At 36.4% G+C, this 21,301-nt stretch overlaps 1 protein-coding gene across 11 annotated transcripts in view; it reads right to left on the bottom strand.

Annotated features, from left to right (window-relative positions):
• The window catches only part of Ptprk (protein tyrosine phosphatase receptor type K), a 566,086-nt gene that overhangs the window by 33,789 nt on the left and 510,996 nt on the right, over positions 1 to 21,301 (bottom strand). For 5 of the 11 annotated variants that reach the window (XM_045159865.1, XM_045159856.1, XM_045159858.1 and 2 more), the window contains exons 14-15: positions 5,440 to 5,578; positions 2,473 to 2,502 (exon numbers count right to left, since the gene is read on the bottom strand). In XM_045159865.1, the coding sequence (XP_045015800.1) occupies positions 2,473 to 2,502; positions 5,440 to 5,578 (169 nt within the window). The remainder of the gene's footprint in view (positions 1 to 2,472; positions 2,503 to 5,439; positions 5,579 to 21,301) is intronic. The other 6 variants (XM_045159859.1, XM_045159861.1, XM_045159862.1 and 3 more) reach the window with 3 other exon arrangements.

Here is a 21,301-nt window from a genome sequence, read left to right as displayed (position 1 = left end):
AATTCATAATTCATTCTCTAAAAATGTGAGAGACTTACTTTACTAGATAAAAATAGGACAAATGGAAATTTGGATTCAAAATAATCTTGAAAATTTGAATACACAAAGGAACAAGTATAAATGATTTCTTTGAACTTGAAGACTATTTGGCATGTATATGTGTGTGTATGTGGTGTATACACAAGTGTGTGTGTGTGTGTGTGTGTGTGTGTGTGTGTGTGCACAGGTGCATGTGGAAGTCAGAGGTCAAGGTCATGTGGCTTCCTACATAACTCTTATTATTTTTCTTTTGAGATAAAACCTTTCACTAACCAAAAGCTTATTAGACAAGCTTATCAGCAAGCCCCAGGGATCCTCCTGGATGCATTCCCACAGGGGTGAGATTACACACATGTACTGTCATGCACAACAGTTTACATAGGTACCTGGGATCTGAACTCCGGTACTCATGCTTGTGTGGCAAGTTCTATGACAACTAAGCTATCTTCCTAGCCCTGAAGCCTTATTTCAAAACATTTACCATTTATATGTATTTCACAATTTTGTAAAATTCATAAGTAATAAATTTTCCTAAATACGAAAACTGAGTTTTCATGCAATGAAAGATTGACTTTTCATCTCACTTACTTCAGTAGGTATATGATGTGGGAATAGAACCTTTGTGAATAACCTAAGGCAGGCACAATCAGCTTGGTTCTTACACCTTATTCCTCACAACAACCCTGTGAGGTAGGCTTTCATTCAGGTTATTACAAAGCAAAGAAAATAACACTGTTAAGTGTTTTCATAAAAAACTGGGTTATTATGACAAGACATTGAAAATTAACTCATAGGTTAACTTATTTTATGTTGTGCTCTAGTTTATTTCTACTTTTATAAAAAATAATTCTGATTCAGATTATTATCACTAGGTATGTTTAATTAGGTTTATAAAAGTGTATGTCTGTGACATTTTTGTCTAGTTATGTTTCAAAATGTTGGTAGCCCTATGTATTGATCACAGCACAGTATGCTCTGTTATGCTGCCTTGAACACAGAATGTCAACTATGTACCCAAAATGAAATTCCATTACAATTTTATAGATACATTGACAGTTAGTGGTAGGCTTATTGACATACCCATAATTAAACACTTATTGATCCTAGTATGTCTCCCATTTTGTCTTCCCCTGAGCAACAAGCATGTATAATGTGCACTTCAGGACAGTTAAGCAATTCATTTTATAAGTACTTGAATTTGACAGATGTGCAAATGACTTTCATTATCAAAGCAGCCAACAGCATAAACCTCTGCAGGTGGAAGTATGGGTAGGCCATAAAGGGGGAAAGCACTCTATCATTGTACGAAATGGTACAGTTAATTACCTTTGGCTTCATCAAACATGATTTAACAAGCAGATTATGATTCATCACAATAAGCTAAGAGCACTGTTATTCCGCACCTGCTTGTTTTAGCAGATTTTAGGAAGCCAAATGTTTGTAATATTTAAAATGTTGGCAGCATTGTATTATAGTGACTGATTCACACAAGTGTGCTATAAAACTGGCTTAAACTTACCTAGTGATGTAAACACTGTGTGTTATGTGCCCTGAATATATTTATTCTCACTCCTTAAGCTTTGACAGGTGTGTATCATTTGGATTGGATGGAAAACTACCCTGGATCTAAAGTGACAAACTGGAAGTACAATGGAAAAAATCCTCTTTCCGTGCTTACACAACCAGCTTGCTTATCTTACAGTTATGTCCGGGATGAGCTGCAGTACATGGAAAAGAAAATGAGATAGTAATGACTTTGTTCCGAAGTAGGTAGACAGTTTTTTTTTTGGTCTTTGTTTCTAAAGTTTTTATCCAATTTAAATTGTAACAAGCAAACAGAATTTTTCTGTTCTAGAAGGAATTTTCATGTCTTTGTCCCTACGACATTATAATTTTATCCATTCATATTTATGAAAGCATGCTAATGTCTTTAATGGCCAGTAAATATGTTCTACAGTTCAAGTCCATCTTGGGTATCATGGAATGTAAAGAGAGATATTACCACATGCAGACTTGATGTGATAGGATTGAATGTTCTACAAATTTATCACTTGGCTTATTTTATCAAATAAAATCATATTAATTACAGATAGGGATTAGAGCTAAAACTCAGGTCTTTATCACACAAGCAAAGTATCAGACTGCTAAAATAAGATACAGGCTTGACGTAAGTAAATAAATGATGTTTTGTTTGTAGATTAACGCTACTCACGGAAAATTGTAAATGAAAATTAGAAGTAGCTGAACATACATAATACAATATCCCTTTAAAAAAGATTATCCAAATAGATGTCTATAGTTTTAGGGCCCAGCAAAACGTATTTGTGAAATATCATCAAAATGACAGACATGAATCTGTGTTTGTTTATTTTTGAAAAGGGATACTGCATCTTCAACATATGTAAAGTGTTACATCCCCCGTTGTCTACTTACAGGTAGTAGGAGTAAGAATAGTAGCTCCTCCTGGCAAGCAAATCACAGACAGTGGAAAAAGAGAAGCAATGGTGAATGAAAAGCGTGACTCTGTCACATTCAATAAAGCAGAAAATGTGTGTTAAAAATAAATTAAAATAAAATAAAATTCATGTTTTTTTGCTTTGCATTTTAATTTGCCCATGCATTGTTAGATTTCTTTTGCCATGCAATTAAACAGATATGCAATAAAAAAATAAATTAGTAATACATAATTTGGAAAAAAATCATGCTGACGTTTTATTGCCAAAAATTGAAAAAATTAAATGGATTATGTATTTTTTTGACATGCAGTTAAGCAGAGTATCATCCATTACCATCTAAATGTCATGACAGATGGAACAGCTGTGTATAGAACTGGTTTACTAATAGATGTTTTTTCTTTAAATACAAAACACAAAGGTCTATAATAGTAATATATTATATATGCAGAACAGCATCCATTTTCTATACATTATCCATATTCTAATAGTGCACAGTATATACATATGTCATGTGACTATACATATGCACCAGATGCTAACTATACACGTAGATATTTTGACAGTAGATGCATGTGGACATGATATCATACACAAACATTTACTGTATTTAAACATAATTTCAAATTGATGCTTGGAATTATTCATGTGTTCATGCTGTGCATTTAAAATATAATACACAATCAATGAAAAATGGCATACATTTGGAAATAATTCAGCAATAAAAGTAAAAGAATGACATTGCGTTCTGACAGGTGCAATATCCCTTTCCTCAGCCTAAGAAATTGCTTTATTTATAACCTAGCTGTGAAATTTTACTTAGTTGGATTCCAAACTTTCTTTAATAAAGCAACCAGACCAAATGGAACTTTTCCCAGTGTGAGAAATACACCTACATATACTATTCCCAGTGAGGCACAATTCTGAAAAGTTTGACCATTTCCCATGTAGATGCAGGTAATAAGAGGCTAAGGTATTACGCTTTTCTATTATTTTTATCCGAGAAATAGTAACATGAAAACTATAGTACAACCTAGAAATTTAAAGCTAAACTTGGTAATATCCAATAGTGCTATAATATTTATGCACTGGAGTATGTATAATAAACTACTTGTGTTTAAATCACATATAATGCATGTGTGGCATTTGCTACATATAAGCAGAAGTCATTACAGAGTTGCTGAGGTAAGTAAGAAGTTAAAATACTTTAGATATGATATTACACACCAGAAAATAACCAATGGGAGTTTATTCGTGTATGATATTGCAGTGCCCCCAGTTGAGGTGCTGGTGAGGAAGAGAAGCTGGAGCTTAGGTACTTTCTACCTAGTACAGCAGAATTATGAACATTTAAATGTTAAACACTTTAATGGTGGTTCATTTATACAGCCAATTAAAATATGAACCAGAAAAAGAATGTGTTACATTGTGCAACCTTAGAGCCCTCGGAGCGTGTTGCTCTCCCTCGTCTTACTTTAGTGACTGCTTTAGCAACTTTGAGAAGTTTTTGCTACTCCTAAAACAAAACAATGGATAATGAGAGCAGTCAGAAACCAAAAAAATAGTATTTTCAAATAAGTGTCAAATAGAACTAAGTTGAATGCAATTCTAAGTGAGAACATACTCAGGGCTACTTCCATGCATACACTTGGCAGGGACACGATAATATTAAAGGTGAAACCATGCTTAGTTATCTCTTTAAATTGCTTTGCTTTTCTCACTCTCCAAGCATAAATTTAAACCAACCAGAGACATAAGATCTAAAGATTCTTTTCCATTTTATTGGTCCTTTTATTGGAAAATGAGAATTTCTAAAATATTTACACCTCCTTGCCTCACAGATGATGCATTTTCCAACTACAGAGATACATAACAGCAAAAAGAGAAAGCACTATTTGGAGAAAGCACATATGTAGCTAGTTTAACACAAAACACTCTAATGCATACCTAATGTTTCTAAGGCAGATGTGTCTTCTCCAACATATACATCTCCAGGGGATAATTGTAAAGAGGCAATATATTAAAATAAACTCTCATGGAATTGAAAAAAAAAACATGGACTATGTGTCTTAGCTATCATGTTAAAGCTGTATTTTGAATATAAAATAACACTACTATAATATTAAACCATGTAATACAAGAAATATTATTTATTATAATCTTCATAAGAATAAACACTTCTATACAAACAGCTGTTGGAATGCACTCTGTATGTATTTTATTTTCCTAAAAATCCTTCCTGATTGTAGAATTATCAAACATAAATGATTGGAAGGATTGGACTAATTCGTTTTTAAGACAATGATATATAAATTATGAAATTTTATATAATGGTCAAAAGCTGAAATTATAAATGTACATTTGAAATGATTTTCATCAAGATGTCCTTTAATCTCTAGAAGAGAGCAGTTTACATTCCAAGATGTCTTAATATCTTTATTATTATTCCAGAAGATGGCAATATTGGCTGGCATAGTATAAAAGATAATGTTCCATTTAAAGTTGCTCTTTATTATAAATTTTAGTCAGTGAATATTTAATAGACAAAGTCATTTAATAATGTTGATATCCTCCTAACATGCCACTTATAGCCCATATTTAGAAAAACATAGAGTTAGAATAAAAATAATTCCAACTATAGCCCAAGTACCACAACTTTATGGCCATCAATATCACTATTATTAATAGTAATAACATTTAAAACAAAATATATTAATGTTTCAATTACCTTAGTCTTCTAGAAATTTAATTTTTTACATTCAGTGCAAGGTTAACTTAACAAAAGTATATGCTTACACCCAAAAACAAACTACACGTAGCCAAGAAAGAATTCAGTTAAAAATCACGAGTTATGGTCAGGTGCTGGTAACCTTGTTAAAAGTTAGAAACAACTTGAGGGCAAGAAAGTGAAAACCAGTTGCATACGTGAAGAAGTAAAAAATCTTACCTCTTTTTTACAACTAATATGACAACGAGGAGGAGAAGAACGAACACCAGAGTCCCAGCACTAATTCCCGCTATTTTCACCACTCTGTCTGTCTGCTTGGCAGGATCAGGGATCACTTCTGGTTCTTCTGTTGCTGCTGCTAAAGAATAAGAAAAATAAGTGACTGACAGCTGCAATCATCATAGAAAGGAAAACTACCCCATGTGTAGGTCAATCACCACAAGAAGACAGCTTCTTATGTTTAATAACAATAACCTGAAAACATAAACACAGAAACATGCTTAACTACAGCGTGAGATTGGAAATGGAAATCAGGAAATGGAAAAAGTTAACCTCAGAGGACACATAAACACACACACACATAAACATCAAAATAAAAGAGACTGACTGAGAGGGGGAAATGGTGGAGGGTGAATTTGTGAAGGGGAAAGTGAGGGAGGGGAGAGAATGACCATGGTTTACTATCTAAAATTATGGAAGTTGTCAATATAAAAAAGTTCTAAAAAATAACCTCTTTTATAGAAACTCAGAAAGACAAATTCTGCACATTCTCTCTTATATGTGGTCCCTAAGTTGGATCAAAGGTGAGTTTAAATGGCAGTACACACCAGGAATATGGACACAGAAGTAGAATGAGACTGGAGAAAGAGGAAATAGGGAGGAAGAAGAGGAGCAGATATTTGAGAGGCTAGGTGATGGAAAGAATACAGGGGGTTGTTAGAGTCTTAGAGGTGTTGAGGTAGAAAGGGGGGGGATCATACAAAATTTAAGACAACATGAACCAGTACCATGTAAACCTTCATCTCAGTAGAAACCTACAAGATATTAATCATCAAACAAAAGGAGAAATGGGATGGTCCAGACAGAAAAGCCCTGCAGAAGAGAGAACAAATATATTGAAACCATGTGCTCTGGCTGGTAAATCCTAGCCCAAGAAATGGGTTCCCCATCACTGTAAGCTGTTGGTCAGAGACCCACGAGGTCCCCAAACAATGCAGCATCTGGATACTTGTTTGAGCTAAAGAGGTAAGACCCTATTGCTGAAAACACCATAGTCTGTGGTAATAGGACATTAAGTCACCATGCTGGAAATGAGAGGGGAGCCATTTCCTTTCTGGCTTGACCTCATGGCACTGGAAAGGGCTATGGAAGCTGCTGGGAGACAATGGTCACCAACAGCATACATGAGCAAGGGACCCTGCAAGCTACTAAACTAGCCAGCTGGGCCAGAAATACACACCTGTATTATATATTATATTATTATATAATAGTGGTGCACAGCCTGTGTGGGTAACCAATTGACCTATGACTGGACATGAAATCCTCAAAGTGAGAGAGAACTCATACCTAGTAGTGGGAACTGAGTTGGTATCCCATGGAAAGGAAACTCAAGAGACTCTAGAGAAAAACTCCCACTGCTCTCTGGATAACAAGAGTGAGTATGCACACCAAAAAGTCTCTCAAATAACAATGCATATCCCCCCTTAATCCCAGAACAGAATCTGTTCTGTTTTATAGATGGCAGAGATCCGAGATCCACCAACACAGCAAGGAGAGATGGCTGACTGCCCAGCACAAAATGTCCCACACTGGCCACATCTGCTGGTTCTCAGGAGATGCTGTGGAGGAAGCAGCAGTATGAATACTGCTGTCATTGCAAGCTCAACAACCAGCACCAGGGAGATGCAACAGACAATGTGGCTAATCAATAATCAAGAAAGAGAAAACTAGAGGCCACAGAACTCTCAACACCAAATCAAATTGCTAACAGGTCTATTGTTGCTCAGAGAGGATTGCAGAAGAGTGGGTAGAAATATCCTGAGGTTCAGTCCTCCCAAAGAGAATGACAGGCCTTCATGACCCCAAAATGAATAGCAACAACCCCACTAAAAAGTGCCCTAAGGAATAGGGAGTGAGGATGAGGGGATACAGAGATTAACTATAAAATAATATATTTACGAAAAATGAAGGGATGGCTTAGCAAACAGGGATGCCCGAAAAGCCAAAGGACTCAGGTTCAATTCCTCAAGCCCCCCAAAAACCAGATGCACAAAGTGGCACATGTGTCTGGAGTTTGTTTGCAGTGGCTGAAGGCCCTGGCATGCCCATTCTCTATCTGCCTCTCTCTCCCTCTTAAATAAATGAAGTAAAATAAATATTTAAAATTTTTTTTTAATGATGTCATAGTGGCATATGTATTTCAGGAATCTCCACAATCAGAAGGCTGAGGCAAAACAACCATGAGTTCTAGCCAAGTATAAATTAGCATAAAATTCAATAGATAAGATATGAGATGATTAGTTTAGTAAAAGAAATGAAAAAAAAAATCAAAGTGATAGACCTACAGATATTTTACATTTCTCTCACCAAATAAAACTGAGGTAGTAAACATGGGAAATGACTTTCACATGATTTCTTTCTTTCTTTTTTTTTATTTGTCTTGCATCTTGACAGGCCCTGACTTCTTTTTCATATCATGTTCTGCCCTAGTAAACATGCACAATTAAAATTAGACACGTTGATCAATCATAAGCCCTGTGAACTCTCTGAAGACATTTTCCTTTTACCTCATTTACCTTAAAACTGGCACCAATACTATTATCTGTACTTTACAGACACAAACCCCTGAGGCCTAGAGAATTAAAGATAGATTATAAATTGCTTAAGGAAAATCTAATGCATCTTCTATCTTCCAATGCAGCATTTCTCAGTTTACAGATCCGTGCCCTGACTGCTAAGACCATGTGACAAAAGCCCAGGAGATTCTCAGGATTAGGCACATTTGGGAAACTGATTTAAAGACCCAATCTCAGTCAGAGACTGACTGAATGAGCAGATTACAAAAGTGGCCCCAAATCTAAACCTTTCCCAGGGACAATGTATCAATTCTCTGTGACAAGTTGCCCACTCTTCCACACTCTAGCACTTTCTTCTCTCTCTGCTCCCACGGCGTCTCCCCAGCTCCCCTATCCCTGGTTCTGCATAACTCCATGTCTACTCCAATTTTCTCACATAAAGTTAACTTTTATTTCCTCAAAATAAAAAATACTAATAATGCTTCATAACACTTTTAATTTAAAGCTAAACCAATGAAAAATACAGTTTTAAAGAAGGATTAACTTTGTAAAACACTTAAGCATACCTGCCTTTATTTCAATTGTACAGAATAAAATCTTCCTAGAGAAGAACAATTCGTATCTATTATTCTCAGGGAGAGACAGCAAACCTTTAGTGAGCATTTACTATAAGCAGAGGAGGTTTGCTAGATACGTGACATGGAACTCCCCAGACATACAGATGGCAAGGCATTTCCAACCTCACCCTTAGGAAAAAGCATTCAATGCTTACCACATTTTCAAGTATCTTATGGTTCATAGTTCATCAAAACATGCAGTCAATATATTGGATATGTCTTCCTTTTTAGGGTCAACATGACCAATGCATACATATATCTATATATGGTATACGTAGAAATAGTTAAAATGCTAATATATTCCAAAGTTGGATATAAAATCTGAAAAGAACATACTTGATGTTTGTCATTCTCAAGTTCAACTGATTTACACTGATACTTCTTGGTATAGTAATAGAAAAAAAAAGAATGTTTAATTTAGAAATCTCTCTGAAAAAAATTTGTCCTTGAGAAAATTTCTTTTTTAATTTTTTAATATTTATTTTATTTACTTATGAGAGAGGAGAGAGAAAATACACACACACACACACACAAACACACACACACACACGGGAGTGCCAGGCCTCTAGCCACTACAAATGAACTCCAGATGCAAGCACCACCTTGTGCATCTGGCTTTCATAGGACCTGGAGAATTGAACCTGGATCCTTAAGCTTTGCAGGCAAGTGCCTTAACCGCTAAGCAATCTCTCCAGCTGAGATAATTTCTTGTTTGCCAATTAAAGCCTCCTCTGATCAGGTTCTCTGTTCCTGTGATAGTCTGTAGTCTGTTACTGAACCTGGAGCTGTAGTTCCCAACTGGCTAATGAGCAAGTCCCAGTCTGGTCACCACTCCCCATAGGACCGCATATCTGCAATTGCAGATGTGCATGGGCAATGCCTAGATGTTTACATGGGTGATGGGCAACTGAACTCAGGGTAAATTATGCCCTCTCAGGCCCTCAAGCTTGCATAAGTGTGCTTACCTGCTGAGCTATCTTCTCACCCTAGATCAATATTTTTAATATAATGTTTCTCATGGGTATAACATATATGGTGTGTGGAGGGGGTTGTGGTGCATGCAAGTATGTATGTACTGATATGGTTTTTGTGAACTTGCCTGTGGCAGCTGAAGGAGAACACTGGGTATCCCTCTCCATTGCTTACTTGCCTGTTTCGATGAAGTCTTACTGATTCATGAGCTTGCTGACTATGATTCCCAGGTCTGTGTTCCACATGGGACTAGGATTACAGATGTGCAAGGCTATACCCAGCTGTTTCTCTGGGTTCTGGAGCTTCAAATTCAGGTGCACTTGGGCTATATAAGGGTCTCATAACTCATGTTTGTGCAGACAGCACACTTAACCAATGAACCATCTTTTCAGCCACTAATACAATGTTTTAATTCAATAACTCAATGTTATCCTTGAAAAATTTTTGAAAGATATTATACCATCTTTAGCATATTTTACACACACATGCACACACACACATATGTATGTATATAGTTGCTATTGTTTTGTTATTTCAAGGTAGGGTTCCACTCTAGCTCAGGCTGACCTGGAAATCACTACGTAGTCTCAAGGTAGCCTCAAACTTACAGTGATCTTCCTACCTCTGCCTCCCGAGTGCTGGAATTAAAGGTGTGTGCCACCACGCCTGACACAAGCATATTATATAAGCAAACTGAATAAAAGGGCAATGTAACATATGTAATGTATAGAGGTTCAAAAGTAAACTATCATCCTAAATAATAAAGAGCATTTTTGGTGCTACTTGTGTTTAGTAATTAAATAATGACACTGACATGAAAATGATGAGTAAGCAATTTCAAATTTTTATGGAGACATTTTAAAAGCCTTATCAAAATCAATTTGCTGATAAATTAATTTAAATATACTTGCAGAAGAGAAATGCAAAGTCTAAAGTCTTTGAACAGAATGATAAATTTGAAGGCATGTTCAGAGGGGAACGCATTACATAATATATTATAAAATCCATGCTATTATTTAAAGTGATGGTTGTGTTTTTCTTAGAGGTGGAATCCTAATTTATATTTTCCAAACTGTTAAAAAGAAAAAATAAACACCATGGGTAAGGGTGTGTGATGAGTATGACTTTGGGGAAGATTGTTCATCAATCTTTGACACACTTGTTAATCATGACAGTACAGCGCTAATCCAATTATTCAAGTAAATGCAATTTGGTGATTACTACCTCACAATCTTTAATTGTGACATTTATTATGATTACTACTACTATCAACAGTATTTTAAAACTAAAATCTTGATTGTCAATGTGTGGGTGGGCATGGCAGTCTGGAGTGAGTAGGCTGGACCCATTTCTGATCCCCTTTCAGAGCCCTGATCTGAGTTCCCTGTGCAGTCAGTGTGTGGGAAGACATAGCCCTGTGGAGTAAGCAGGCTGGTCCCATTTCTGGTCCCTTCCCACTGCCTGGGTATGAGTTCCTTGCATATCAGTGTGTAGGAGGGCATGGCCCTCTGGAGTGACTAGACAAGACCTCTGTATCAGGGCTCCTCCCACCTCCCCAGTCTAGGTTGGCTGCACTCGTCCATGTCCTAGAGGGCTCAGGACAAAGTAGGCCAGATACCTGTTCCTATACTCCTCCTAGTCACCTGGTCCTGGTAGGTCCCATTTTGACTTGTTCAGGGAGGCCTGGCCCCTGTATGAGCTGTGAAATCAGGCCTTTGGCTCTGGTATCTTGACTGGACACTAAGTACCAACATCCCTGTTCACCTGAGTCAGAAGGTGAAGGGGACAAAGGACACAAACTTGCCTCCTCCTCAGTAAAACAGAGTCTTCCTAAAATGGGTAGACAACAATGCAAAAAGCCAACAAAACTCAGAAAACAGAGATCTCCACTGAGGATGTCAAGTCCTACTATGGAAACCTCAAGAGAAATCAACAGAAATTCATTCTGAGATCTTGATTTAAAAAAAAAAAAAAAATTGAACTTGAAGCAAACTATCAAAGAACCAACAATTGTATCAATGAAATTGAATAGAATTGTCTCCTAGAGTGTTCAGCTTTTGACAGTAGGCTTAACTTGATGGAAGAAAATGTTAGAACCTTCCAAAGAGATATGAATAAACTGAAGGTAAGTCAAGAAATGGAAGACCTCAAGAACCAGGTTTATTAAACTTGATGAAGACTTGGTTAAATGCAAGAATGAACTACAAGAAGCATCAAAAAAATCAGAATTAGAATTGAAATCATACCTCAACAAGGAGATAGACATTTTACAAAACAACACAATAGAAAAGAAAAATTGAATAGAATTTATGAAAACCTCTCTAGAACCACTCACAAACAGTTACTCATGTGGAAGACAGAACTTCTGACCTGGAAGATAGGACAGAAGAAGTTGAGCAGGAGGCCAAAAAGTTTGCTAAGTTCAAAAAAATCAAGTGAACAGAATACGAGGGAACTGTGGGACACCCTAAAACAACCAAACATCTGGATCATGGACATACCAGAAGGAGAAGAAATCCAGGCCAGAGGCATAGAGAACATATTAAACCAAATTATTGAAGAAAATTTTCTGAATCTTGCAAAACAGAGGCCCATCTATATACAAGAAGCCCACAGAACACCAAACAGTCAGGACCAAAGAAGAAACGCTCCAAGGCACATCATAGTTAATACCCTTAACAATGAAAACAAAGAGAGAGTTTTAAAAGTAGCAAGAGAGAAGCAATTTACAACATACAAGGCAATCCCATTAGAATAACATCAGATTTCTCAATGGAAACCCTGAAAGCCAGAAAGGACTGGAATGGAAGACCTCAAAATCTGAAAATCTATGGCTTCCAATCAAAGCTACTTTACCCAGCAAAAGTATCTCTCATAATAAATGGTGAAAGAAAAACTTTCCATGAAAAATGCCAACTGTATGATTATATAAACACAAAGACAAACTACAGAGAATACATAAGGGAATACTCCACACAGAACAGTCAAACAACTGATCTCAAGAGCCAACAAGAAGAAGATCACAATAACCAAAATAGACCAGGCTCAAAACAGTACATAACACAAGTAAGTACCCAACCCCATAAAACACCTCATCACGGCAGGGAGTAATTCAAACCTCACAGTAATAACCTTAAAAATTAATGGTCTTATCTCACCCATTAAAAGACACAAGCTATCAGGATGGATCAAAAAATTGGACCCTTCTATCTGCTGTCTTCAAGAAACCCACCTCACCACTAAAGATAGACACTGCCTCAGGGCAAAAGGTTGGAAAATGATATTCCAAGCAATGGAAATAAAAAAACAAGTGGGTGATGCTATGTTAATATCTGATCAGATAGACTTCAAACCAAAAGTAATCAAAAACGACAAAGAAGGCCACTTCTTACTCATCAAGGGAATGATCCAACATGAGCACATCATAAAGATAAATATATATGCCCCAAATATGGGGGATCCACAGTTTATAAAACAAAATCTACTCAACAAGAAAGCAGAAATAAACACCAACACCAGCATAGTTGGAGACTTAACTACTCCATTATCATCAATAGACAGATCATCCAAGCAGAAAATCAACAGGGAAATAATAGAGCTCAACAACATCACAGATCAGCTAGACTAAAGGATATCTACAGAACTTTCCACCCGAACTCCATAGAATACACATTCCTCTCAGCAGCCCACGGAACCTTCTCAAAAATTGACCACATATTAGGCCGTAGAGCATGCCTTCATAAAATCAGGAAAGCTGAAGTAACTTCCTGCACCATGTCAGATCACAATGCTTTAAAGCTAGAAATTAACAAGAGACACATCAAGAATGCCATCAACTCCTGGAGACTAAACAACACACTTTTAAACAATGAATGGGTGGTGGAAGAAATCAAAAAAAGAAATTATAAAATTTCTAGATTTGAATTCTAAAGAAAACACGACCTAACAAAACTTATAGGACCCAATGAAGGCAGTCATAAGGGGAAAATTCATAGCCCTAAATGCCTTCATTACAAAGACAAAGATCCTATATTAATAACCCTACTGCCCAACTAAAAGTGCTGGAAAAACAAAACGTATCTAACCCAAAGAGCTCCAGATGGAAAGAAAAAAAAAAATCAAGATTAGAGCAGAAATTAATGAATTGGAAACTAGGAAAACAATTTTACAAAAAAAAAAAAAAAATCAATGAGATGAAGAGCTGGTTCTTTGAAAAAATAAACAAGATTGGCAAACCCCTGGCCAAAGTGATCAAGCACAAGAAAGAGAAGTCTCATATTAACAAGATCAGAAATGAAAAAGAAGAGATCACTACAGACATCAATGGAATTGAAAGAATCATTGAGACATACTTCTAAAACCTCTACTCCATGAAATTAAATAACCTGGAAGCAATGGATGAATTCCTTGACATATACCACCTACCAAAACTAAACTCAGAGCAAATTAATCTCCTAAACAAACCTATCACATCTATGGAGGTTGAAAAGGTAATCAAAAACTTCTCCAAAAAAGAAAGTCCAGGACCAGATGGATTCTCAGCTGAATTCTATCAAATCTTCATAGAAGAACTGAAACCAAGTTTTTTCAAACTATTCTGCATAATCAGAGACCAGGGAATCCTCCCTTACTCCTTTTATGAAACTATAAACTTAATACCAAGACCAGACAGAAATGCAACAAGGACGGAAAATTATAGGCCTATATCCCTAATGAACTTAGATACAAAGATCCTGAACAAAATCCTTGCAAACCAAATTCAACAACACATCAAAAGCATTATCTACCTTGATCAAGTATGCTTCATCCTAGGAATGCAGAGATGGTTTAACATACAGAAATTGGTCAATGTAATATACCACATAAATAAACTGAACCATAAGAACTACATGATCATCTCAATTGAGGTGGAGAAGTCCTTTGACAAAATACAACACCACTTCATGATCAAAACACTGGAAAGCAGGCTGGAGAGATGGCTTAGCAGTTAAGGCATCTGCCTACAAAGCCAAAGGATCCTGGTTCAATTCTCTAGGACCCAAGTTAGCCAGATGCACAAGGGAACACATGTGTCTGGAATTCGTTTGCAGTGGCTAGAGGCCCTGGCATGCCCATTCTCTCTCTCAAGTAAATAAATAAAACACATTTTAAAAAACACTGGAAAGAATAGGCATGTAGTGTTTATATCTCAACACAATGAAGGCTATACATAAAGATCCTGAAGCCCAAATAATACTTAATAGGAAAAAAACTCAGGGAGTTCCCCCTGAGATCAGGAACAAGACAGGGGTGCCCACTCTCACCTCTGCTCTTGAACATAGTACTACAAGTACGAGCCCAAGCAGTAAGACAGGAGAAAGAAATAAAAGGGGTTCAAATTGTGAAGGAAGAGGTCAAGTTAGCCCTCTTTGCAGATGACATGTTCTTGCATATAAGTGACCCAAAAGTCTTCATCTCAAAACTTCTAAAGGGGATAAATTCATTCTGCAAAGTGGCAGGATACAAAAAAAAAAAAATCAAGGTACAAAAAATCAGTAGCTTTTCTATATGCAAAGGACAAATATACAGAGAAAGAAATCAGTGAGACTGTCCCCTTTTCAATAACAAAAAATTGCATACCTTGGAATAACACTTATGAAAGATGTGAAGGAACTGTATAATGAAAACAAAAACAGTCAAGAAAGAAATTGAGGAGAACATAAGAAGATGGAAGGAGCTCATATGTTCCTGGATAGGTAGAATTAATATTGTGAAAATGGCAATTCTACCAAAAGCAACATACAGATTTAATGCAATGCCAATAAAAAATACCAGCATCATTCTTCACTGAGACTGAAAAAAATGATCTCAAAATTCATATGGATTGGCACAAAGCCTCAGATATCCAAACATATACTCAGCAAAGACACACGTCTGGTATTATCAACATACCTGATTTAAAGCTATTTTATAAAACCATAGTGACAAAAACAGCATGGTACTGGAATAAACACAGAAACATAGACCAATGGAACAGAATTGAAGACCCAAACCTTAGTGCAAGCAACTACAGCTGTTTGATCTTTGACAAAGGTGCCAATAATGTAGACTGGAGAAACGACAGCATCTTCTACAAATGGTGTTGGACAAATTGGATGACTATATGCAGAAAAATGAAATTTGATCCACTTGTTTTGTCATATGCAAAAAACAAGTCCAAATGGATTAAAGACCTCAATATAATACCTGAAACTTTTCAACTACTGGAAGAAAAAACAGGAAGCATACTCCACAATATAGGACTGGGAAAAGACTTCCTGAACAAAATCCTAGTAGCCAAGGAAATTAAACAAGCACTCAACCAATGGGATCTCATGAAGCTAAAAAGCTTTTGCACAGACATACCATAAACTGAGGCAATAGATTACCCACTGAATGGGAGAAAATCTTTGCCAGCTATAACACTGACAGAAGCTTAATATCTAGAATTTACAAGAACTCAAAAAAGTAAACAATAAAAAAAACCCCACCCCATAAGTGGGGCAGAGAACTAAATAGGGAGTTCTCAGAGGAAGAATTACAAATGGCTAGCACACACTTAATAAAATGTTCAACATCCCTAACCATTAAGGAAATGCAAATTAAAACAACTATGAGATTCCATCATACCCCAGTTAGGATAGCAAAGCTTAAAAAATAAAATGAAAACAAATGTCAGTGAGGCTGTGGAGAAATAGGAACACTCATTCACTGTTGGTGAACCATGGGGTTGACCTGAATCCCCAATGAGGAAGGCTTCTTCAGAAAAGGGGCAGGGAGGAGGGAAAAGATGGTACCAACATGTGATGTTTACATATAAAATATGTCCATATTTAATAATAAAAAATTAATAATAAATAAAAAGAAAATCCCAGTATACATTATTTTGGACCCCCTTTTCTTGATTAAAAATATTTTATTTATTTATTTATGACGGGGGGGGGAGGAAGGGAGAACACATGATAATGGGTACACCATAGCCTCTAGCCACTGCAAATGAACTCCAGACACATACATCACCATGTAAATCTGGTTTATGTGAGTTCTGAGAATTGAACCTGGGTCCTTAAGCTTCACAGGCATCAATTCAGCTCTCCTGATTTTTTTAAAAGCCCAGATTGACCTTAAACACATCATGTAGCCAAGGCTGGCATCTGACTTGCATCATCGTGACTCTGCCGCTATGTTTCAGTTAGTTTGTATACTTCTTCAGTCACACATATTTTTCTAGTTTGCAGCCTACTAGAAGCATGGAATATGAATGAGCTGTTTAAAATCATTAGAGCTGAGAAGATTCACTAATGGGAACAGAGGCAGTAGCCCTTTCTGGTTTCTTTCAAAGAGAGCAAAACAACTATTTAGTGGCTGCACCCTTGAGCTGGGCTATCATTTATGCATGCACACAAAGACAACACAGAGTACCTTCTTCACAAATGCTTCCCTGTGCCATAAATCTTTACTTGTTTTATCAGCCAAAGACTATTCAGAGAAGCCACAGTGTTCTGAAGCCAAGAGAGGCATAATTCTTTTCACAATGAGCAAATAAATAAATAAATAAATAAAAATAAAAATAAAAAAGGTTGGAAACTCATTTTTATTTAGTACATTTATGAGATGCATTTTGAGGAGAAAAATAGCTAAAGTAACATTTTAAAATAAACTGCAACCTTGAGACTACACCTTAAAAATAAAATAACTTTGGTCCATACCACTTAAAAAATTTTCAAATTTGCATACATTTTTCTAGTCAAAACCATCCTAATAGCTGGAATCAAACAAAATTATTCCTCAGCTTTCATAATGAATACTAGAGATGAGTGCCAGTAAGTACAACCTATTAGGCAGATTTACAGCATCTTGAAATAGACCCTATTCAGATACCACAAATCCTCCTGGTATTTCATGAATGCTTTCTTCTTTTTCAGTTGTAATTTGGGAAATTGTTCATGCTTCTATCTTCATCATTCCTTAAAACTCTACAACCAGACATACAGCCCTACAGCACAACCAGTCCACCATCAGCAATGACCTACTAGCTATTGTATTCAATAGGTAGTTTTGATCTCTTTATTTGACTTAGAAGAACATGGTATTCCTGAGCATGTTCCCTTTGCAATACTTTTTTCTGGTGTTTTCATTATGAGGTATTGTGGGGTTTGGAATGTAAATGTTCCTCACAGCCTCAGGTATTGCTGATTATGTTTCCCACTTAGTCAATAGCAGGTGGAATCCTGCTGGAGAAGGTGTGTCACTAGGGGTGGGTCTAGAGTCTAGCCTACTGTGTATTCAGCGCTAGCCTTAGCTCTGTGGCTGTTCTCTCTCTGCTGGGGGTGAGATGAAATGAACTAGCTTATTCTGCCACAAAGAAGCTTTCCTTGAGACTTGTAAGTCTAAAATACACCTTTTCCTCCCAGAAGCTGCTGCTGGTCAGATGTCTGTTCTAGCAATGAGAAGGTAACTACAACAGGTACTTCCTAATTTTTCTTTTATTTTTAATCACTTTGGCCTAATTTATGAGCTCCTCCTTGTTTGAAAATCTCTGAAAAGCAGATGTCATTTTCAGTTCCTCAGGGACCTCAACCTCTTATTACTGCTCTCCATACTTCCTGCTTTGTGATTTTATCTTTCATCACCTCAGGTAACATTCATGCCAATCATTTTCAAGTTGATATATCTGTGACCAATACATCTTGCTTGAACTCTTGACCTACACAGTCATCCTAGTATTTTCCTCACTTAAAAATTTTTTTTTGTTCATTTTTATTTATTTGAGAATGACAGAGAGAATGGGTGCGCCAGGGCCTCCAGCCACTGCAAATGAACTCCATACACATGCGCCCCTTGTGCATCTGGCTAACGTGGGTCCTCGGGAATACAGCCTTGAACCACAGGGTCCTTAGGCTTCACAGGCAAGCGCTGAACTGCTAAGCCATCTCTCCAGCCCTAGTTTCCTCACTTTTAAACTTTCTCACACTAATTCTTCTAGTTCTTCTCCTATCAGTACATGACACAATTTCTGGAAGCTGGAAATGTGGACATCATTCTTTAATCTTCTGTCTCCTTATTGTTAGGACTAATATATAAAATCATCTATTGAAAGAATCCTCTGAATGTGAAAGGCTAACACTTATGACGGACAAAAGGTAAAAACTGGAAATGTCCTGAGTAAATATAGTTACTTTAGTTCTCTTTCTCATGCAATCACTGACAAAGTGTTACTACTTCTTACATCCCATATATTTCTTCCTCCACTGCTACGACCTTACCTCAGGTCAACATCCTTCTCATGTGTCTCATAGCAGTTTCCTGTCTCATCTCCTTCCCTGGCATTTTTTGCTATTCCTGCATCGAAGATCACATAGCATTTCTAATTCTTCAATTGAGTACAATCTTTCCACAGATAGCTGGATATTAATGTAGAGAGTGAGGTGTATCCGATGCAATTCCTACTGTGAATCCTACTCAGGATGTAATTTAACATCAATTAAAGATAGCTGCACAGCAGTCGGACAGTGTTGATACCTTATAAAAATAACACTAACTATATCATGTATCTTTTAGGGATATCAAATGACATAATGGTCTGCAAAATTTTTATAGATGGAAATATCTGTGAAAGAAGTATGAGCAGATGGGATAGATATGACCTAGAACTTGGTCTTTTGGGTCCATCATATAAAAATGAAAACATATGAACAAGGAAACTGACATTATCCAAAAATACTGAAAAATCTTTGCAGTCTGTCATATAAATATGTAATGATGGGTTTTGTAAAGTGCATGTTATTAATTAAACAGTCTGCCACTGTGAATGTCTAAGCCTTACAGGCATCTTGAAGTATTTATTATTTAACTCAATGATGCTTTGAAGTCATTTTGCTACATCACCTCATAAGATCTTATGAAAGTTGTCTACTCTTAGACTGCTCACTATGAGAAAAAGGTCAATCAAGGAATTTATTGGCGAAGTAAGAAAATATCTCTAGCACACATTTTGTTGTAACAGTAGATAGAAAACAATTTTTCTTTTGTAATAAATAAATTTAGTGAAAATTTATGATGTGGAAAAGTGGAGTGTAGAAGTCTATGAAGAATTTAAAGCAACACTAAAATAAAAGTATAAAGTAATATTACAAATACATAGATTTGACTTTATGCTTTTAAAGGCATCTACAAGTCTTAGAATCTCTAAATTTCTTTTGGTCTTCCAATTCTGCAACAAAATGTAATGTCACATTTTTTCCAAAACAACTAAGTCATATCTCTGGTACCTTTATTTAAAGGTAAAATGTGAAGGTGTGATTTTGATTTCCTGTAACTTAAGGGCAAATATTTTATTGTACAAATAAACTTTTCATTATTCATTCATATGAGTAACTCAGCTTTGGTGTACTACCTTTCCTCTCAAACACAGGAAGGTTTGATACTAAGTTGTTTGAAATTTGTTATGAATTCTCTGTTCAAACTTCTGTTGCATTCAAGATTAAATATTTTTGTTTTTTCACTAACTCTCCTGCTTCCCTTATTGACATCCTCAGATTTAACTTATGTTTTGCTACTAGGGTATTTTCTAAACTGCAACTCTAATTAAATAACTAGTTGAATTGCTTCAAATTGAATAAAAGGCAAAAACTGCAAAGTCAGTATCAGGCTCCACTCAAGCCTTGGACCTCATCTACTCATAAACCCTCTAGCAACCATGTACCACAATTATTCACAACCACCCACCTATCACCACACAGCTGATACTCTTCACCCTATTTTAGGGCCTTATAATCTGTGAATCATGTACTATATATGTGCACTATGACTGAATCAAAGACTTTCAAAATACGACTTTGTTAGATAATACTATATTGTCACTGATTTACATGCCTGAAGTACAGGAAATAATCTCCATTTAAATTCCATCCTAATGCTACATTACCAGACCTATAAGATATATCAATTTGGTGGTGGAAAATGCTATCTAATATGCATTTGAGTATTACTAAAATGACTAAGATATTTATATGTTTCTTCTAGGGTTCTATGCATACTTTGATTTTTTTTCTATTTTGGTAATTTTTTTCTTTTTGGTTTTACATAGAAATTTTTTGGTCAGTTGAGCTGTAAATACCTTCTCATACTGGGCAGTACAGGAGAAAAATACCTTTTCCCTTTGGCTCTCTAAATTTATGAAGTTAAATGAATCACTGTTGGAGCTTCTACCATAAAAGACAGATTGGTAAAAGTAGAAAAGTACATTTAATATGCACCTTAAAAAGAAATGGGAGGCTTCATAGAAAAGGAACCCCCAGAACCACAAATAACTGGGGGTGTCCCCCCCCCAGCAGGTTTGATGAATGGGGCAAAGTCACAGAGAAAAGTGACAGGGCACAGTGAGAGCTGGCAACTAGGGGGCTGCTCAGATTCCTCTTTGTGTGGTTCCTTTCCTTCAGGGGTGCGATGACAACTCTCAAAACGGGGTCTTGTCACCTGCCTGCATCAGGGAAAGGGCAGCTAAGGCCACAAAGACTTGTTTCTGTCATTTTATCAAAACCAACCAACCAACCAACCAACCAACAAGCAAATGAACAACCTACCCAGAGAGATGGAGAGATACTCAATGGTTAAAGTTGTTTGCTGACAAAGTCTGTTGATCTGGATTAGATTTCCCAGCACCAATGAAAGGCTGGA

Source organism: Jaculus jaculus, chromosome 9, assembly GCF_020740685.1.
Source record: "Jaculus jaculus isolate mJacJac1 chromosome 9, mJacJac1.mat.Y.cur, whole genome shotgun sequence".
In the NCBI taxonomy this organism is placed as follows: Eukaryota; Metazoa; Chordata; class Mammalia; order Rodentia; family Dipodidae; genus Jaculus; species Jaculus jaculus.
This window is presented reverse-complemented; position numbering and strand designations above follow the sequence as displayed.